Source organism: Engystomops pustulosus, chromosome 3 (assembly GCF_040894005.1).
Source record: "Engystomops pustulosus chromosome 3, aEngPut4.maternal, whole genome shotgun sequence".
Lineage (NCBI taxonomy): Eukaryota > Metazoa > Chordata > Amphibia > Anura > Leptodactylidae > Engystomops > Engystomops pustulosus.
Genome location: NC_092413.1, coordinates 69,640,398 through 69,662,530, shown reverse-complemented (window position 1 = coordinate 69,662,530; position 22,133 = coordinate 69,640,398). Strand labels below are relative to the sequence as shown.

General features: G+C 43.6%; 1 protein-coding gene across 3 annotated transcripts in view; it reads left to right on the top strand.

The window, feature by feature from the left end:
• SRD5A2 (steroid 5 alpha-reductase 2) overlaps positions 1–20,855 on the top strand; it is a 40,386-nt gene extending 19,531 nt beyond the window's left edge. For all 3 annotated transcript variants that reach the window (XM_072140996.1, XM_072140997.1, XM_072140995.1), the window contains exons 4-6: positions 13,610–13,711; positions 16,231–16,381; positions 19,625–20,855. In XM_072140996.1, coding sequence (XP_071997097.1) covers positions 13,610–13,711; positions 16,231–16,381; positions 19,625–19,691 — 320 coding nt within the window. In that variant the 3' untranslated portion in view covers positions 19,692–20,855. The remainder of the gene's footprint in view (positions 1–13,609; positions 13,712–16,230; positions 16,382–19,624) is intronic.
• The last annotated feature ends 1,278 nt before the right edge of the window (positions 20,856–22,133 follow it).

The following is a 22,133-nucleotide window of genomic DNA, read 5'->3' as shown; positions in this document are numbered from 1 at the left end:
CTCCAAAATTTTGTGTTTCTTCCCTATTATGTGTTTTATCAAGAAGGTATCGTTATCTAATAAATTTTGCCACTGTGCTGCTATAAAATAAGATGATAGGTCCGGAAGAGCAAGTCCTCCTTTGTCTGTTTGTGAATATAATTTCTCTAAGGCTATACGTGCTCTGTTCCCATCCCATAAAAGTTCCCTTAACAGTGCATTCATTATTTTACTATACTTATTTGGTATGACTACTGGACTATTTTGGTACTTAAAAAGGATTTGGGGCAAAATAATCATCTTGAATAAAACTAATCTGGCTGCCATGGGTAAATTCATTTTTCTCCACACTAGTACTTTCTGTCTTATTTTGTGGATCAAAGGGTTGATATTAAGAGAGATATAATCATCTAGATTTTTGCTTACTATTACCCCCAGATATCTCATGTTCTCAACTACAGGGAGTTGGTCGATCGTTTTGCCGAGGGAGCTGTCTGGGTTCAAAAACAGGCATGCAGATTTGCTCCAGTTAATACGAATGCCTGATAAGTTACCATGTTTTTTTATTAATGTGATAATTAGAGATGAGCGAGCACTAAAATGCTCGGGTACTCGTTATTCGAGACGAACTTTTCCCGATGCTCGAGTGCTCGTTTCGAGTAACGAGCCCCATTGAAGTCAATGGGAGACTCGAGCATTTTTCAAGGGGACCAAGGCTCTGCACAGGGAAGCTTGGCCAAACACCTGGGAACCTCAGAAAAGGATGGAAACACCACGGAAATGGACAGGAAACAGCAGGGGCAGCATGCATGGATGCCTCTGAGGCTGCTTAAATGCACCATTATGCCAAAATTATGGCCAACAGCATGGCCATGACAGAGTGACAGAATGAAGCTAGATAGCATCTAAAACATCCAATAATTGACCCTGACACTATAGGGGACGGCATGCAGAGGCAGCGGCAGCAGCAGAAGGCTAGAGAGTGGCATGGCGACATACCCTAAATGGACTCAGGCTTCAAACCAATGGGTAGCAGAGAGGAACCAAAGGAGGTGAGCAAGAAGCGCTCAAATAATATTGGTACATGATAAAAGTTTGCCAGTATATTTTGTGGATTACACAGCAGGGTGGCGACAAAGTTAACATGGAAGCCATGAAAACAATCCAAAATTCTGCCTGACACAGCTCGTTTGATAAGGGGACGATGTATGGAGGCAGTGAACTAGTAGTAGATTAAAGGTGCTGCAGTTAAAACTATGTTAGTCGGTTCTTGGCATGGAGCTGGCGCTCCGCTGCCAGGCGAGCTTTCGCCAATCCAAGCCCCTGTCTCTAGGCTACTCCCCAAACAGCACTTCTAAGAACCTTTCGGATAAGATCAAGTGTAGTAGCGTTCTTATAAGTTTGGGATATGGCGGGTGAGGGGAATGTAAACATCTGCGCAAGAAGCGCTGAAATAATATCCGTAAATGAAAAAAGTTTGCCAGTATATTTTGTGGCTTACACAGCAGGGTGGCGACAAAGTTAACAAGTTTGATGTGGAATGCCCTGCAATAGCTCTTGGGCGGTGTGCCTTTTATCACCTAGGCTCAGCTGTTTGAGCACCGCCTGCTGTCGCTAAGCAACGGCACTGCTGCTGTGCCTAGAGCTACCGACTGATGGCGCCATGCCCACGGATGGTAATTCGGAGGAGGAGGAGGTGGAGGAGGGGTGGGAGGATTTGGAGGTATAGTAGGCCTTTGAGACCTGGACCGAGGTAGGCCCCGCAATCCTCTGCGTCGGCAGTATATGACCAGCCCCAGGGTCAGACTCGGTCCCAGCCTGCACCAAGTTAAGTGTAGTAGCGTTCTTATAAGTTTGGGATATGGCAGGTGAGGGGAATGTAAACAGATGCGCAAGAAGCGCATGATGCGCATGGAGCTGGCGCTCCGCTGCTAGGCGAGCTTTCGCCAATCCAAGCCCCTGTCTCTAGGCTACTCCCCAAACAGCACTTCTAAGAACCTTTTGTATAAGATCAAGTGTAGTAGCGTTCTTATAAGTTTAGGATATGGCGGGTGAGGGGAATGTAAACAGATGCGCAAGAAGCGCTGAAATAATATCCGTAAATGGTAAAAGTTTGCCAGTGTATTTTGTGGATAACACAGCAGGGTGGCGACAAAGTTAACAACTTTGATGTGGAATCCATGAAAACAACCCAAATTTCGGCCTGACAAACCTCGTTTGATAAAGGGACGATGTATGGAGGCAGCTATATGGACGACTTTTGGAGGTAGCAATGGAGACAACGTGTGTAGGCTGCTATGGAGACAATTCAATTTGGATAGTGCCTGTATGTGGCAGTCCAAAAAATGTTTCAAACCAGAGGAGCAGGTAGGTGGCCCTCCAGAAAAATGGAATAGATTGAGTGCCTGTATGTGGCAGTCCAAAAAAGTTTTCAAACCAGAGGAGCAGGTAGGTGGCCCTCCAGAAAAATGGAATAGATTGAGTGCCTGTATGTGGCGGTCCAAAAAAGTTTTTAAACCAGAGGAGCAGGTAGGTGGCCCTCCAGAAAAATGGAATAGATTGAGTGCCTGTATGTGGCAGTCCCAAAAAATTGTTTAAAACAGAGGACCGGAAAGGTGGCCCTCCAGAAAAATTGAATAGATTGAGTGCCTGTATGTGGCACTCCCAAAAATTGTTTAAAACAGAGGACCGTGTCGGTGGCCCTCCAGAAAAATTAAATGCATAAAGTACTATACCTAGAGCCAGTGGGCCCTGTCAAAAAACAGCCAGTTTCCTCTGCTTTACTGTAGAAAGAGGAGGAGAAGGAGGAAAATGAGGAGGAGGAGGAGTGGATAAATTATTCAGGTTGAGCTTCCTTCACCTGCTGGAGATTTGAAATTAGGAGAAATCCATGCTTTATTCATCTTGATAAGCGTCAGCCTGTCAGCGCTGTCAGTCGACAGGCGTGTACGCTTATCGGCGATGATGCCACCAGCTGCACTGAAAACCCGCTCTGACAAGACGCTAGCGGCAGGGCAGGCAAGAACCTCCAAGGCGTAGAGCGCCAGTTCGTGCCACATGTCCAGCTTTGAAACCCAGTAGTTGTAGGGAGCTGTGTGATCATTTAGGACGATGGTATGGTCAGCTACGTACTCCCTCACCATCTTTCTGTAAAGATCAGCCCTACTCTGCCGAGACTGGGGACAGGTGACAGTGTCTTGCTGGGGTGACATAAAGCTGGCAAAAGCCTTGTAAAGCGTACCCTTGCCAGTGCTGGACAAGCTGCCTGCTCGCCTACTCTCCCTCGCTACTTGTCCCGCAGAACTACGCACTCTGCCGCTAGCGCTGTCAGAAGGGAAATACTGTTTCAGCTTGTGCACCAGGGCCTGCTGGTATTCATGCATTCTCACACTCCTTTCCTCTCCAGGGATGAGAGTGGAAAGATTTTGCTTGTACCGTGGGTCCAGGAGAGTGAACACCCAGTAATCGGTGCTGGAATAAATTCTTTGAACGCGAGGGTCACGGGATAGGCAGCCTAGCATGAAATCTGCCATATGCGCCAGAGTACCAATGCGTAAGAATTCACTCCCCTCACTGGCCTGACTGTCCATTTCCTCCTCCTCCAACTCCTCCAACTCCTCTTCTTCTGCCCATACACGCTCAACAGTGTAGGACTCAACAATGGTCCCCTCTTGTGTCTCGCCAACATTCTCCTCCTCTTCCTCCTCATCCTCCTCCACCTCCACCTCCTCCGATATGCGCTGAGAAACAGACCTAAGGGTGCTTTGGCTATCAACAAGGGAATCTTCTTCCCCTGTCTCTTGTGAGGAGCGCAAAGCTTCCGACTTCATGCTGACCAGAGAGTTTTTCAACAGGCCAAGCAGCGGGATGGTGAGGCTGATGATGGCGGCATCGCCACTGACCATCTGTGTTGACTCCTCAAAGTTACTCAGCACCTGACAGATATCAGACATCCACGTCCACTCCTCATTGTAGACTTGAGGAAGCTGACTGACCTGACTACCAGTTCTGGTGGAAGTTGACATCTGGCAGTCTACAATCGCTCGGCGCTGCTGGTAAACTCTGGATAACATGGTCAGTGTTGAATTCCACCTCGTGGGCACGTCGCACAACAGTCGGTGAGCGGGCAGTTGGAGGCGGCGCTGCGCTGCCCTGAGAGTGGCAGCATCTGTGCTGGACTTCCTGAAATGCGCACAGATGCGGCGCACCTTCGTGAGCAAATCAGACAGATTGGGGTATGTCTTGAGGAAACGCTGAACTATCAGATTTAACACATGGGCCAGGCATGGCACATGTGTCAGTCTGCCGAGTTGCAGAGCCGCCACCAGGTTACGGCCGTTGTCACACACAACCATGCCTGGCTTCAGGTTCAGCGGTGCCAGCCACAGATCAGTCTGCGCCGTGATGCCCTGTAATAGTTCTTGGGCGGTGTGCCTTTTATCGCCTAGGCTCAGCAGTTTGAGCACCGCCTGCTGTCGCTTAGCGACGGCACTGCTGCTGTGCCTAGAGCTACCGACTGATGGCGCCATGCCCACGGATGGTCGTTCGGAGGAGGAGGTGGAGGAGGGGTGGGAGGAGGAGGAGGCATAGTAGGCCTCAAACACCTGGACCGAGGTAGGCCCCGCAATCCTCGGCATCGGCAGTATATGACCAGCCGCAGGGTCACACTCGGTCCCAGCCTCCACCAAGTTAACCCAATGTGCCGTCAGAGATATATAGTGGCCCTGCACGGCAGCACTCGTCCACGTGTCCGTGGTCAGGTGGACCTTGTCAGAAACGGCGTTGGTCAGGGCACGGATTATGTTGTCTGACACGTGCTGGTGCAGGGCTGGGACGGCACATCGGGAAAAGTAGTGGCGGCTGGGGACCGAATACCGAGGGGCGGCCGCCGCCATGAGGCTGCGAAAGGCCTCGGTCTCTACTAGCCTATAGGGCAGCATCTCCAGGCTTAGCAATCTGGAGATGTGCACATTAAGGGCTTGGGCGTGCGGGTGGGTTGCACTATATTTGCGTTTCCGCTCCAGCGTCTGGGGTATGGAGAGCTGAACGCTGGTGGATGCTGTGGAGGATCGTGGAGGCGACGATGGGGTTTTTGTGGCAGGGTCCTGGGCAGGGGGCTGACTATCAGCTGACACAGGGGAAGGAGCAGTGGTGTGCACGGCCAGAGGTGAACGCGCTTGTTGCCACTGAGTGGGGTGTTTAGCATTCATATGCCTGCGCATACTGGTGGTAGTTAAGCTAGTAGTGGTGGAACCCCTGCTGATCCTGGTTTGGCAAATGTGGCACACCACAGTCCGTCGGTCATCCGGTGTTTCCTTAAAGAACCTCCAGACTTCTGAAAATCTAGCCCTCGCCGCAGGAGCCCTCGCCACGGGAGCTTCACTAGTTGACACATTTGGCGCTGATGCACCAGCTCTGGCCCTGCCTCTCCGTCTGGCCCCACCACTGCCTCTTCCAACCTGTTCTGGTCGAGGACTCTCCTCCGTCTCAGAAGCACTGTGTTCACCCGGCCTCTCAACCCAGCTTGGGTCTGTCACCTCATCATCCTCCGATCCCTCAGTCTGCTCCCCCCTCGGACTTCCTGCCCTGACAACAACTTCCCCACTGTCTGACAACCGTGTCTCCTCATCGTCGGACACCTCTTTACACACTTCTTCCACTACGTCAACAAGGTCATCATTACCCACAGACTGCGACTGGTGGAAAACCTGGGCATCGGAAAATTGCTCATCAGCAACCGGACAAGTGGTTTGTGACTGTGGGAAGGGTCCAGAAAACAGTTCCTCAGAGTATGCCGGTTCAAATGGCAAATTTTGCTGGGAGGGGGCAGACTGGGGGGGAGGAGGCTGAGGTGCAGGAGCTGGAGGAGTGCCGATTTCGGTGACATGGGTGGACTGCGTGGAAGACTGACTGGTGGACAAATTGCTCGAAGCATTGTCGGCAATCCACGACATCACCTGTTCGCACTGTTCTGGCCTCAACAGTGCTCTACCACGATTCCCAGTAACTTCAGACATGAACCTAGGGAGTGTAGCTCTGCGGCGTTCCCCTGCTCTCTCATAAGCAGGTGGTGTCTCACCCCGCCCAGGACCACGGCCTCTGACCCCTGCAGTAGTTGGACGCCCACGTCCCCGCCCTCGTCCTCTACCCCTAGCCCTCGGGTTAAACATTTTGAAAATGAGAGTTATAACTTGTATTTTTTTTTTACCTTTTTTTTTTTTTTTGTTTTTTTTTTGTGTTTTTTAGTTTTTAAAACCAAACGATGCTATCCTATTGCTATGGCTATTTTCTAGCCAAGTATTACAGCACACTACTATGCCAGATGAGATGACGCTGAGTTATGAAAAAAATAAACATAAAATAAAAAGAAACTGGCAGACTGTGCCTAATTGAAATACAACCCCGGGCCCTAATAAATTTTCCCACTTCGGTCTTTGCGATGGATATGTGCGTCACTAAAACACAGTGGTCGCAAGTCTGACTACAAATTGCTCCCAATTTGATAGTAGATGCACTGCAGCAAGTACAGCCACCAGCAGATCAACCAGAAATCAAATATATATAACGCTACTGTAGGCGTAATTAAGACGTTTGTATTCTCCTATGGCTATTTTCTAGCCAAGTATTACAGCACACTACTATGCCAGATGAGATGACGCTGAGTTATGAAAAAAATAAACGTAAAATAAAAAGAAACTGGCAGACTGTGCCTAATTGAAATACAACCCCGGGCCCTAATAAATTTTCCCACTTCGGTCTTTGCGATGGATATGTGCGTCACTAAAACACAGTGGTCGCAAGTCTGACTCCAAATTGCTCCCAATTTGATAGTAGATGCACTGCAGCAAGTACAGCCACCAGCAGATCAACCAGAAATCAAATATATATAACGCTACTGTAGGCGTAATTAAGACGTTTGTATTCTCCTATGGCTATTTTCTAGCCAAGTATTACAGCACACTACTATGCCAGATGAGATGACGCTGAGTTATGAAAAAAATAAACATAAAATAAAAAGAAACTGGCAGACTGTGCCTAATTGAAATACAACCCCGGGCCCTAATAAATTTTCCCACTTCGGTCTTTGCGATGGATATGTGCGTCACTAAAACACAGTGGTCGCAAGTCTGACTCCAAATTGCTCCCAATTTGATAGTAGATGCACTGCAGCAAGTACAGCCACCAGCAGATCAACCAGAAATCAAATATATATAACGCTACTGTAGGCGTAATTAAGACGTTTGTATTCTCCTATGGCTATTTTCTAGCCAAGTATTACAGCACACTACTATGCCAGATGAGATGACGCTGAGTTATGAAAAAAATAAACGTAAAATAAAAAGAAACTGGCAGACTGTGCCTAATTCTACTCAAACCCCTAATAAATTTTCCCACTTTGGTGTTTGAGGTGGATATGTGTGTCACTAAGAGCTAAACACAACGGTAGCAAGTCCCCCTGCTAATTCCTCACAATATGGTACTAGCTGCAAATAAAAAAAAAAAAAAAATTATAACGTTATTGTAGCCCTAAGAAGGGCTGTTGGGTTCTTTTAGAATCACTCCTGCCTAACAGTAAGCTAATAGAACACCCTAACGCTTTCCCTGAGCAGCAGCAGCTCTCTCCCTAGCGGCATCCAGACAGAGAATGATCCGAGCAGCGCGGGCAGCGGCTAGTCTATCCCAGGGTCACCTGATCTGGCCAGCCAACCACTGCTATCTACGTGTAAGGGTACCACGTCATGCTGGGTGGAGTGCAGAGTCTCCTGGCTTGTGATTGGCTCTGTTTCTGGCCGCCAAAAAGCAAAACGGCGGGAGCTGCCATTTTCTCGAGCGGGCGAAATACTCGTCCGAGCAACGAGCAGTTACGAGTACGCTAATGCTCGATCGAGCATCAAGCTCGGACGAGTATGTTCGCTCATCTCTAGTGATAATCTCTTTTATACCTTCCCCACCATTGTCTAGGTATATCAGCATTTCGTCTGCGTATAATTGAACCTTGGATTCTCTACCGCCCCACTTAAATCCTTTTAATTGGTTGGAGGATCTTATGGCACATGCTAGGGGTTCTAGTGCTAATGCGAACAACAATGGGGAGAGGGGGCACCCCTGTCTCGTGCCCCTTTGTAACTGCCATGATGTCGAGGCTCTCCCATTCATGTTCACTCTTGCCGATACCCCACTATAGAGAATCTTCACCCAGTTAATGAACTGGGATCCACCACCCGTTCCCCCTCTGAGTCACTCGGTGTTTGAAGGCTCCACCATAGACGCAAAATGTTGTCCCGGATCGACCTCCCCGGCATGAACCCCGACTGATCATCATGGACTACTGTCCTGACTACCTTCAGTAGCCTTGTTGCTAAAATTTTTGCTAATAGCTTATAGTCGGTGTTCAGCAGGGAGATCGGTCTATAAGCGTCGAGATCCAATGGGTCCTTTCCATCCTTACAGATTAATCTGATGATTGCTTCTCTCATGGATTCTGGCAATTGACCCTTGGCCAATGAGTGGTTATAAACCCTCAACAGTAGGGGTAGTAACACTTCAGCGTATTGGCTAATTACCTCCGGCGGTATCCCGTCTGTGCCCACCGCTTTACCCTTTGGCATATTTTCTGAGAGCGTCTGATAATTCTTCTAACGTAATTGGCTGGTCTAATAAATTTGCTTCATCACGGGACAACTGGGGAATCCTTATCCCTATCAAGCTATCCTTAATCTCCTCTAAATCACTTCCTCTTTCCGAGGTGTAAAGAGATTCAAAAAACTGTTTGAATTCTTCCCTGATCTCTTCCTGGGATGTGACTAGTGTGCCCTGTTTTCTTCTAATTGCCCTAATGGTGTTATTCCCATCTTGTCTTTTAACTAAGTTGGCCAATCTCTTCATTGAGATATATTGCCCTAAAATTGATTTCTGGCTTTGAATTGTATTGTCCCTAACGGCTTTTTCTGTGCAGTATCTTTCCAGACAATGTTGTGCCTCCAACCAGAGCCTTTTATTCTCGTCTGTGGGGTTATCAATACATTCCCTTTCCAGGGCTATAGTTCTCTCTTGGAGTTCTTCCAGATTTTTTTTTTTTTCTTTTTTTGAAGTGGCTGATTTGGTCTTTCACAAGTCCTCTCAAATATGCTTTTAAGGCGTTCCAGACAATACCAATATCTTGAGAGTCTATATTCTGATCCAAAAAGAATTGTATATTTATAAGCACATCTTTGTTATTTTTTACTAAGTCGAACCAAAAGGGTTTGATCTTGTAAAACACCAGGCCAGCCACCTTTCTTTCCCTCACTGTGAACCATATTGGTAGATGGTCAGAGAGACCTCTTGCTCCCATGTCAATTTTTTCCATTAATTCACAGCCTATCTCATTCACCAATATAAGATCAATTCTGGATAGAGAATTAGAAGATTTTGAGTGACATGTATAAGCCCTTCTCTTTGGATTTCTTTCCCTCCATATGTCTATGAAACCCAGTTCTGTCATCATTCTGCCGAATACCGAGATTACCTGGGTGGGTGATCGGTTATTTCTATCCAGCCCTTCGTTATATACGTGGTTGAAATCTCCCATCCAAAAAACGGGGGCATTATCAAACATCTCAACTTTTTTGGCTATATTGACTAGGACTTCCAGTCGATCTGTTGGCGGAAGGTATAAACCTACTAGAACTAGTCTTATTCCATTTAGTATGGCGTGTAATATAATGTACCTACCCAAGGGGTCTATTTTAACATCTAATTCCCGGAAACACATCTTTTTGTGGATCAAAATGCTCACACCACGAGCATATGAAGAGAAAGTTGAATTATAGTATCGGCTAATCCAAGCTTTACTTAGAATTTTACACGTGTCCGCTACTAGATGTGTTTCCTGGAAGCAGATCACCTCTGGGCCATATGACCCCCACAGGTCAAAGATTGCCTTTCTTTTTAATTTGTCATTCAACCCCCTCACATTCCAAGAAATAATTTTAACCATGATTAACAGTAAATTGAATTATTCCAACCCCGTGTTTCCTAAAGTACAGTTTTATCGTCAACCACTTAATCCCACCCCCTCCCCATCTCTCCCTGAACCCTTGCCCAGGGTTGGACATCCCTAGACTCTTCCTGGAGCATTTTCAGCGCCAGAGTGAGAATACCTATACAGTAATTTTAGATTTTCAAAACTTTCTCTATCCACTCATTTGCCTCCTCAGCATTTTCAAAAAAATTAGTCTTATCCTCATACACTATTTTCAATTTTGCTGGGTACATTAGTGAGTATACTATCCCTTTCTCCGGTAACCTTTTTTTTATACCCAAATAGCTCATCCTATTTTTTGGATATCTTGCGGGTAGTCTGGAAAAATCATAATTGGGTTGTTGTTATATTGTAATGGGGATAAGGATCTTATGCTTCTCAATATATTGTCTCTATCTCTTGGGGAGAGGAGTCTCACCAGAATATTCCTTGACCTGCCTCCTGTGGGAGGGGGTCTGGCTGGAATACGGTGTGCCCTATCAACCATAAACATTTTTGTACGAACCCCCTCTGGGAAGGTAGATTCTAACCAGCCTGACACAAATTTGACCATATCACTCCCCTCCGATCCCTCCGGAAACCCCACTATGCGTAAATTATTTCTTCTTGAGCGATTTTCAAGGTCCAACACCTTCTCTTTTAAGCCCTGTTTAGCTTTTTCCATTTTTTTAATTTTTGTATTTAACATCTCAATCTTGTCTTCCACAACTCCTACTCTTGACTCTGCTTCGTCATTGCGTGTTTTTAGTTGATGTATATCCTCTCTAGCAGAGGTTATTTCTGTTTTTACAATCCCAATTTCTTTTAGAACATTCCCCACCGCTAAAAGTCATTGTGCTATTTGAGATGAAATATCTTTGAGGGAGAGCTCTGGCTCACAAATTTCCCTTTCTTCACTGCTATCATCAATATTGGGGGCCTCTACACCACCTTCATTACCCTCATATGTCTCCAAGGACCCTTTAGTTTTTTCTCCATTCTTCTTGACCTTGTTTTGTGAGGGGTTGGGTGACTGTAAAAAAATATCTATTTTCCCCTCTTTTCTTTTCCCCCGGGGAGCACCCCACATCTGAGGGTCTAGACTTAGGGATGTTTTTCGCTTGTTTTCTATTGGCCATATTTGCTTGATATAAATCTCAAGCTGCACTGATGCGTGGGATATAAAGGGTACTTAAATACACTTATCCACACAGTCTACAATAGATAGTATGGATGGCGTAAGCTCACTTTGTGTCCACTCTAATCACATAAGGAGATGTAGCTTACACAGGTTTGTAGAAAAAAACTGATATGATGGTATAACGGTGACCTCAGTTTATACACAGTGTTAATCTCACACAAATTTTAGATTCAAGAGGCAACAGCTAGTAACATGTCAGCACCTAAGGTGTACATTACCACGTAAGATTACTCTGCACACATGCGTGGGATATAAAAGATACTTAAATACAATTGTCCACACAATTTATAATAGGTAGTGTGGATGGCGTGAATTCATTTAACATCCAATCTAACACAGAGAGTTGTAGCTTACACAGGTTTTTATCAAACAGTTAGAAAGAACTGATATGATGGTATAACGGTGACCTCAATTTATACACAGTGTTAGTCTCACAACGATTTCAGATTCAAGAGAGAGCAGTTAGTCACATGTCAGCACCTAGGGCAGTGATGGCTAACCTATGGCACTGGTGCCAGAGGTGGCACTTAGAGCCCTTTCTGTGGGCACTCAGGACATCACCACAGATGAGTCCAGGTATCTTCCTGCAGTCCCAGACAGCCCAGGACTTGCTGTGCACAGAGCTATTTTAAAGTGACAGCTGTACCTGGGACTATTTTCTGCTGTATTGGTATCCTCTGGTGCTGGTATCAATGAAAACTGTGACAGAGAAGGAAGTATAAATCACAAATAAAATTTCTGTGTTGGCACTTTGCGATAAATAAGTGGGTCTTTGTTGTAGTTTGGGCACTCGGCCTCTAAAAGGTTCGCCATCACTGACCTAGGGTATACGCTACCACGTAGGACTAAGAGATTAGTAACCGGGTATATATCAGTCACACGCTATTAGCATGTCCAGGTTAGTTGACACATATTCTCTTCAGCAATTACAAGACAGCTTTTCTCCTTTCTCCTCTTCCTTTCACAGAAATAAATAGGGCTCAGGATGTTAGTAGGACAATAGTTAGTAACAGTGGTCCTGCATAGATCGCTTCAAGTCTAAACACAGATAGAAATAACTGATATGATGGTATAACGGTGACCTCAGTTTATACACAGTGGTCCTGCATAGATCGCTTCAAGTCTAAACGCAGTTCTACTTCAGCAGGGAGAATTTCTCTTGCAAAGATTATTGTATGAATAGGAATAAGAAATCAAAAGTACTTCTCACCACACCGCTCCATGTGTATTGACACCAGTAGCTCCTCGTACGTGACGCCAGGTATCACAGCTTTCCCTCGCCGGGAACGTATCTTCAACTAAGAAGCTGACCTCCAATAGGGTTCAACCACGGGGGGGCAGCTCCAGATCCACGAAGTGTTAGAACCGGCGTCGGGGTGCTGTTGGCAGCGGTACTTAAGCAATCTCCCAGATCAGGTCTTCAGCGCCGTTAGCGCATCCAGCGGGGCAGGCAGCGACCTTACCGATCGGCGTGGAGAGCTCAGCGAGCGCAGTGAGGCGGGTATGGGCTACCACGATGTCCTGGGTAGCATTGCGGGAGGTGAGCAGCTACAGCGGTACCTGCACTCTGGCCGCGCACTCGGCGTGTCACGTGCTTCCGCTACACGCTGCGCGTTCCATGCTCCTCCCCCGTCCGCTCCTTGATATTATAATTAATATACATATTGTATAAAGTATACATATTAAATTGAAAAAGTGCTATTGATTTTGAAAAAAGAAAAAAGACAAGGGCCCAGATATTTTAAAGAGGACCTGTCACCCTCAAAAACGGCACTAGGAGCTGCTTACTAGTGCTAAAACAGACACAGCAGTGTTAGTTGCCTCTTCCCCGGAACCTCCCCGCTCGCTCCATAGGCCACCGGTGACTGCCGCACACCCCTAATCCCGCTACCCTCATGCTTCAAGAGTGGTCCAGCGTTTGTAGTGTACTGTTTGTTAGCGTTCTCAGAGGTTTCCGATAACGCTAGCAGTATAACACTCCTGCATCTGTTTTAGCACTAGTGCTGTTTTTTAAGGCTTCTGCGCCATTTTGCTGTCTGATTTTGAACACACTTTTTTTAGAGCAAACTGCTTGCACAAGTATGCGACACATATTTGTCACACACGCACAACACAGTTCACGATTCTGTAGCACACTGCACCCTCTACAGGCAAACTGCACCTAATGCAGTTTGCACTATTTTTGGTACATATTGAATAAATGTCACCTTTAAATCACATTTGGACCTGTAGTGCTGCCTTTCCGCCTACTTCTAATGCTGAGAGGCCCTGACCAGGGCCTGCGGGCTCTGTATCCCACCTTCACTGTATTGCCTCGGATTCTTCTATTCTATTTATCTTTCTATCAAGCTTCGCAAGCAGTTTCAAATTTTACTGTGCATTATCCTATTGTTCTTCATAATCTATCTTGACTATTCCAATTTTAGGTACTGCCACATTCTTTCTTGGTATGGGTATTAATATACACAGTGACTTTATTCTGCGCAAATTACGAAAACCAACTGAAGTCTCTTACAAAGTTCCACAAGGTAACATATGATGAAATTAAATACACCCAAAACCCAGAAATCAAATGAATGTACTACACAAAAAAAATTGCAATAACTAGCAATGATAGTATCTTAATTAAACTAATTACAAAATATTTGTTTTTCTGTAATTAAAAAATATGACATTTTACTGTGTCACAGCTGAGGTCTCACCATATGGGATAAATATTTTAATAGATCAAATGTTTTCAGATCTAGGGACACAAAATATGTTAATCTCGCGAAAGAAAGCTGAGCTCTCTCTATACCCCTTTCCCAGAACTATGGGGCTCATTTACTAAGGGTCCTGCGGCCAATCTACGGCGCATGTAGCAGAGGATTTTGGCGCACGCGATTGGATTTTGGTGCGCTGGCTTTCATGCGACACAAATGGGGGGGCATACATGGACAAACATTCCAAAAATACACATCTTTACAATGCCTTGCGAAAGTATTCAGCCCCCTTGACCTTTTCTACCTTTTGCCACATTTCAGACTTCAAGCATAAAGATATAAAATTATAATGTTTCGGTGAAGAATCAACAACATGTGGGAAACAATTGTGAAGTGTAATGAAATTTATTGGATATTTTAAACTTTTGTAAAAAATAAACTGAAAAGTGGCGCATGCAATATTAATCAGCCCTCTTAAGTTAATACTTTGTAGTGTCACTTTTTACTGCGATTACAGCTGCAAGTCGCTTGGGGTATCAGGTCTCTATCAGTTTTGCACATTGAGAGACTGAAATTCTTGCCCATTATTCCTTGGAAAACAGCTCAAGATCAGTGGGGTTGGATGGAGAGAGTTTGTGAAAAGCAATTTTCAGCTCTTTCCACAGATTCTTAATCAGGTCTGGACTTTGACTTGGCCATTCTAACACCTGGATACGTTTATTTGTGAACAACTCCATTATAGATTTAGCTTTATGTTTGGGATCATGGGCAGCATGGTATCTTAGTGGTTACCTTTACAGTCTTGCAGCGCTGGGGTCCTGGGCTCAAGTCCCAGGGTCAACATCTGCAAAGAGTTTGTGTATTCTCTCCGTGTTTGCGTGGCTTTCCTCCCACACTCCAAAACATACTGTTAGGTTGATTAGATTGTGAGCCACATTGGGGACATGGACTGATTTGGCAAGCTCTGTGCTGCGCAATCTGTGTACGCTATATAAAAAAAGGAAGGTAAATCTCCATCCCAGTCTCAGGTCTTTTGTAGACTCCAACAGGTTTTCTTCCAGAATGGTCCTGTATTGGGGTCCATCCATCATCCCATCAATTTTAACCATTTGCCCTGTCCCTGCTGAAGAAATGCAGGTCCAAATCATGATGCTGCCACCACCATGTGTGACAGTGGGGATGGCGTGTTCAAGTTGAGCTGTGCTGCTTTTAGGCTTGAGGCAAACTTTAACCAAGACTTTTTATGAATATCTTTGAGAAATGGCTTTGTTAAAGCCATTCTACCATTAAGTCCAGATTTGTGCAGCGCACTACTGATTATTGTCCTATGGACAGACTCTCCCACCTCAGCTGTAGATCTCTGCAGTTCATCCAGAGTGAACATGGGCCTCTTGGCTGCATCTCTGATCAGTCTTCCCCTTGTATAAGATGAAAGTTTGGAGGGACTTGGTATATTTGCAGTGGTCTGATACTCCTTCAATTTCAATATGATCACTTGCACAGTTCTCCTTCGGATGTTTGTGAAATCTCTTTGTATCCAAAGCCGGCTTCAAACTTCTCCACAACAGCATCACGGACCTGCCTGGTGTGTTTCTTGGTCTTCATGCTACAGAACCCTGCGACTATCACAGAGCAGGTCTATTTATACGGAGACTTTATTACACACAGGTAGATTATATATATCATCATCAGTCATTTAGGACAACATTGGGGCATTCAGAGATCCTCACTGGACTTCTAAAGGGAGTTTGCTGCACTGAATATAATAATATCAGTTTATTATTTTTTTTACAAAAGTTTAAAATATCCAATAAATGTTATTCCACTTCACAATTGTGTCCTACTTGTTTTTGTTTCTTCACCCAAAAATTACAATTTTATATCTTTATGTTTGAAGCCTTCAAGTTTAAACCAAAATAGAAAAACAAGACATGTGATAGCTAAAAGCATTTAAAAGAAACAAATAGTACAAATATATAAACAAAAAGTGGTGGGTATGGTAACTCCACGCCAATGAACACCCTTAGCCCACACAGATAAAGTGGCTTAAATTATGCCACAACAACCACCAGTCCTGCACACAAATGATGAGTAATCTGACAACAATAATCCTATTGTTCAAAGCAGGCAAACAAATGTAATAAAACCAAACACCAAAACCAGGGCCGGCTGTAGGTTTAAGTAGGCCCCTTGGCGACAGAGCATTAGTCAGCCCCTTTTCAGAAAACTTACATCACAGCGCAATTTCCCCCGCAGTAGCCACACTACCCCCGCCCCATAATGCACACTGTCCACTTGATAGAAATATGGATGTGTTTTGTGAAATATGATTCATTTCTTTATAGGAGGAATGTTTAACTTTGTATCTGGGGCCAATTTCCTGGGCGAAATTGTGGAGTGGAATGGTTATGCTATAGCAACATGGTCTCTGCCAGCGTTTGCCTTTGCATTGTTTACTATGTGCTGCATTGGGCCAAGGGCTTATCATCATCACAGGTAAGGTTTGTTTTTATTTCCTTTTGTCTACTTCTCCATTATCCATTATCCATTTTGTTTTTCACTCCGCACCTTCAAAAATCCACAACTTTTTACTGTTCAGCGTAACGTGCTGTATGGGCTGGTTTTCAGTGTAAGAATTGTACTTCCTAGTTAACAGTATTTTATATTCCATGCTGGGTACTGGGAAGCTGGAAAAAAAAACTCCAAATGTGGTGAAATTGACAGAAAACACACAGCGCCAAATTCTTGTGGGCTCTGTTTTTACAGCTTTCACTGTGCGCTCCAAACGTGGCCTTTGGCTCAACTGGGTCACGGTCACTTTGTAAAGGTGGTACAGGTCTCATCTACGCCAGGCAGGTTTGCAACAAAAGGAGGGGGATGCCACTGATGTATAGGAACATTCCCCCCTGGGGCAATATATGTATAGATGTGAGGATGCCTGGGTAGTTGGTAGAGGAGAGGCCTGTGATGGTATGTAGCTTCCAGGGATCACGGTGAGACAATGGATGTAAACATTAAATCATGGTTCCTTTATTCCAGAACACAGCAAAGGCAACAAACCAAGATAACAGTTCAACTGGTCCAAGGTCGCTGTGGTTGGATGTATCTTGCAAAGGTTGCTTATAGCCTAGTATTTAGGTAGCTTTAGGTTGGAGAGATAAGAAGCTGCTATAGCAGTATTCCAAGACAGGCTCCAGCAGGGCTCTGACCAGCAGGCCATATTTGCAGGCTATATGTCTGAGACAGGCCAAAATCACAGCTGTAGTCAAGTAGGCAGTATTCATACTTTAGGGATCAGAACCAAATTAGAACCAGGTGCGCCACAGCATTCAGGACTAAATCATTACCTGTCCTTAGCTAACTACTGCTAATAGGAGACATGAAACATACAATATAATCTGTGGAAGGGGATGTAGGGATGTATCATTGCAGTCATGTCAGTTTTTTTTGTCAGTTTGATTTGCTCCAAATTTGACTTTTTCAAACTACTCCACTCTTCACTTCAGTCCATTTAATCCAGTATCAAGTGAAACCAGATGTGGAAAACATTATTAGAAATGATTTATAAATGGCGATTTTTCAAAAAGTTGTAAATTCACTCCAGTCGCTTAGGAACTAGTTGTGACAAATTTGAATCCACTGGGGCACATTTATGTACCACTTCACTTGAGTTCACAGAAAGTGCATTGTCTGTCTATAATTCAGCGTGCGGCGAGCTTGTGCGCCTGAAATCATGAATGTGTTGCTTCCCTCTCAGGTCCGACAGAGTTCACCATCTATTTTGCGGAGCACCATTAACATAGGGTGTGCAACACAATTTAAAAGTCAAATCCCGCGCTCAGTCCATATCAGTCGGACGGCACGCCCCCAATTTGTATCGCTTGGAAGCCAGCGCAGCTGCGCCACAAAAAGGGTCACGTGCGCCATTAACTACTCATGTGCCACATTTGTCAAGCTGTTTAAGCCACCATAATAAAATTACCATGCAAAACACAACTAGAGAGCTCCAAAACACTCTTAAAAACTGGAGTAGGATCATACCTAATGATAAATCTGTCCCTATCACACAGGATCCAATAAAATCCACACCAGTTTACCATAAAAGCAGAATTAGTCAACACCTGTATTGCCTAGGTATCCATTTGGGTCACCTGGAAACTCAGTAACCCAGCAAAGAAAGTATTCTCTTTGATTAATTGTTATAATTGAGGCTGACAGATGCCTGTCATCCTACTGTCATGCATCTGTCCTCCGAATAAAAGAAAATCACCTCTTATTAATATAAAGGGTGAGCTCCACCCCAAATAAAGGGTGTTGCTGGGTTAAAGAATTTAAAGTTAAACATTTTCAGAAATGTCTCCACCTGTAGCTAAATCAGCTTGTGGTCTGCACACTCTGCTGAGGTAGGCACCACCAGTAAACCTAGGGTACATACTATTAATAAAAAACATAAAGGTGGTGGCACAAGTGGCATTTTGAACCCGTTTTTAGTCATGCCTTTTCAGTCCATAAAAAAAACGCTTGAAAGCGCATCTGTTTTTGTCCATTTTTCCCAATTATCTTAATTAAAAATGGACAAAATCTGATGCATTTTAGTTTAGTCATAAACGCATGACTAAAAACGGGTTCAAAATGCCATGTGTGCCACCAGCCTAAAGATAATTTAAAAAATTGTGTAGGTTGAATACGACATTTTTTTTCAAATCTATGATTTTAACCCTGTGATGCCAAAGGAGAGTTACAGAGAACCAACATCACTGTCCTCTAATATTATATTTCTAGCAACCCTACCATAGTGTACTCTAGAAGGTGATGCCCTAGTTTTGGAATGTGCTCACTATATACAGCATATTCCTTATAGACTCGTATGCAAATATGACTGTAAAGCTCTCACCGTATACACTGAGTACCCATTGACATGTACTGGGAAAAGGTTTTTGCCTCGGTCTGCACAGTATATGTTGTATAACTCATGGGGTTTACCTTGCTTTTGAAATGGAATACAAGAGTCGAGTAGAGGACAATTGCCTAATTACATTGCATTAACATTTTCTTTTATAAAATGCAATGTGATGGCATTGTGTTAACATTAGGTTAACATTGAATTTACAAAATGCTAATGTTAACAGCAATGTAATCAGGCAAATCCCATCTCCTTAGCTATTGTATTTCATTTTAAAGTGCAATCTAAATGCCATGTATGAATGCAGCCTCCATGTACACTCAGCAGTACTGCACAAAGAGGGTGATATTAAATATTTAAAAGGGAACCTATCATCAGGTATCAACCAAAATTTTCACTAAATGACTGGCTCCCATAGTCTTTTTAATACTAATTCCCAATCTGCTTTTATAATAAACATTAGTAGTTTTGCTTACCTTTTAAAAGTATATAAAACTGGATTGGATCATCATCATTTTCTGTGCAACTCTTCTTCCTCCTCCCCTTCCCCTCATGCAAACACAAGCTGACAGATTTGCTTGCAGCACAGGGTCAGCTCATGTACCGACTCAATTTTTTTTAAAGTGAGTGGAACCAGTAATGTTAATGATAAAAAAAGATTAAGAATTAGTATTAAAAAGGGTATGGGAACCTGTCATTAGATGAAAATGTGTAATCCTTATGACAGCTTCCCTTTAAAAAACATGTCAAAAGTTACTTGGTATTTTTTGTAACATTATGGTTCTTTATTATTTATCTTTAAATGTATTAATAAATTAATTAAATTTTCTTTCCAGGTTTTACCTTGAAACGTTTAAAGACTACCCCAAGAATCGGAGAGCCTTGATTCCTTTCATTTTTTAACACTGTGTAAATGCAACAAAATGGACAGACTGTGTTACTTTTTCAAAAGGCAAATATGGTGTTACTGTATTATCAGGATTAATTTACAGCTAAATAATCATGTCAATTGTTTTATGTTGATTTGTCACTGTTGGGGCTCAGGCACAAGATAGTGGAAAACAGCAATTTTTTTTTGAATGGATGGCACACGGTTACACTAAGTACAACACTTTTAATGAGAGAATCAGAACTGTTTTTTCAGGACAGACTTATCAATCTGTTTGTGACCACAATTATCAAGTGTTTAAGACAGTTTCTTGAGAGGTTTACAATTATCATGACAAAAAGGGTGTGGTCAACAAAGGGGTGTGATTTTCAGGGAGGAGTCAAAATTATGCTGATGTGCCAGAATTGCGTTATACTTTTCTGGCCTAAACTCATAGGAGGTGCAAAGTCTGACTAGACAGTCTTATACTGCAGAATATTTATCATCCAGCACCAGACTGTCATAAATCTTATGCAGCATTACAATGTCTAGTCTTACTTTGTAATTCCTTACATTGAGAAATAAGCCCCATAGACTATGGTTCATAAGCATAAGTGAAAAAAGGATGCCACAGAGAATCCTCTCAGTTGCAGGTATCTAGCATTAGGCTTTCTGGAAACGATCCTTGGAGGAGATTTATCAGAAGTGTCTGAGAGCAAAACTGTTCTTATCTTTCATTTTATAAACTGCTGTGAGAAAATGAAAGCTGAGCTCTGATTGGTTTCCAAGAGCAACTAGAACAGTCTTGCTTGCAGACACTTCAACAAAACGTGGGAAGGCGCCATAGGGGTCTATGGAGACCGGATATCGGTTGCTCAAACGTTTGTGTTAAAGGGGCCTTATTGTAAATTCAGCACACAGCTCTAGAAGAAAAGTTGAGGGTAAAGGGTTAAAAAAATCATCCAATGAATTAGCGCAGGTGGATATTTTCAAAAACAGAAATAATAATTTCCTTAAAATTTTCACCTCAAGGCTTAATCTTTCTACAATATATAGCTGTATACACTTTCTCATTTTATGTACAGCCATTATTCTGCATCTTTTCGTCATGTTACCTCTACTTATGCACATTATCCTGTGTTATTGTTGGATGTACTTTTGTTTATGTGAAAAATCAATAAAACTCTTTGAAAACAAAAGCTGAAATGGGTCTTCATGAAAAATAAATCACTTACAATCCTCCTAATCCTCCTAATCCTACTAAAGTCGACAAGGTTTAGTATTATACAGGCACAATCACTGCTGTAAGATTTTTTTATATATTTCTTTATAAAATATGTTTTAGGTTTCGGAACTGCTAGTATATTATTAAATGGTAATAGATAGCTTTCAGTTTTGTGCTACATTGTTTTCTAGTTCTTTCAGTGCACAGTGCTATGCTAAGCAAAAAAAAGGGATATTCCCGTTTCAGCAAATGAATGTTTCTAGATATCTGCTTGCTGTCATTCTACTGAAAACTTCTGTTTACCAGTGTACAGGAATATGACCATGGTTACACAGGCGCACGACTCGTTAGTATCACAGAGTATTCAGATCAGTGTGTTATAACGAGCCATGCACCTGTGTGACCATGGTCAGATTTCTGTCCACTGGTAATAAACAAAGAAGCTTCTACAGTGTACAGTTTTGGGTACCAGTGTATAAAAAGGACATAGTACAGCTGTGAGGTTTATTCCATCTCTAGCAACGTTTCAGCTGTAGATCAGCCTTTGTCAAAGCTTTGGAGTGCTGCTGTATTTTTGCTTTTATATCTACACTCTTGGGGTAAGAGTATTTGGATAGCACCCAACTTTACTTTTTTTCTGAAGCTGTGCTGCTTTACAATTTTTGCTGTTTATCTATTTATCTATTTATCTACCTGCTGTACTATGGAATAAACATGGAATAAACTTCATCTACTTCACTTTTGACACCTGACGTCCTGGAGTGCTGCTTACATTTTTTTGCATCATTTGTATCTATCTATCTATCTATCTATCTATCTATCTATCTATCTATCTATCTATCATCTATGTATCTATCTATGTATATACTATCTATCTTTGTATCTATCTAAGTAATAGTCCAGCACAGCACATGAGGGTGCAGCGCATGAGGGCGCAGCACATGAGGGGACAGCACATGAGGGCACAGCTTGCAGACTTGGAGATTGTCTCCTGCCACTTCCTTGTGTGATGTGATGGGGGGAGGGGGGCTGCAGTTTCTGTCTGTGTAGATTATTTGTGAATACACAAGTGTAGGGAAAGCCGAGGAGAGATAAGACTTTAGGTGCTTGGTTATTACAATAGTGAGGGCTTCTCCCTGCACATGACTGAGTGCTGGGGCAGTGATACATGAGGTAATCAGCTGATTGGAGGTAGAGAGATGGGGGGGGGGAGGGTATCTCTCTCCGTAGTCTCTGCTTCTTTCTGATGACG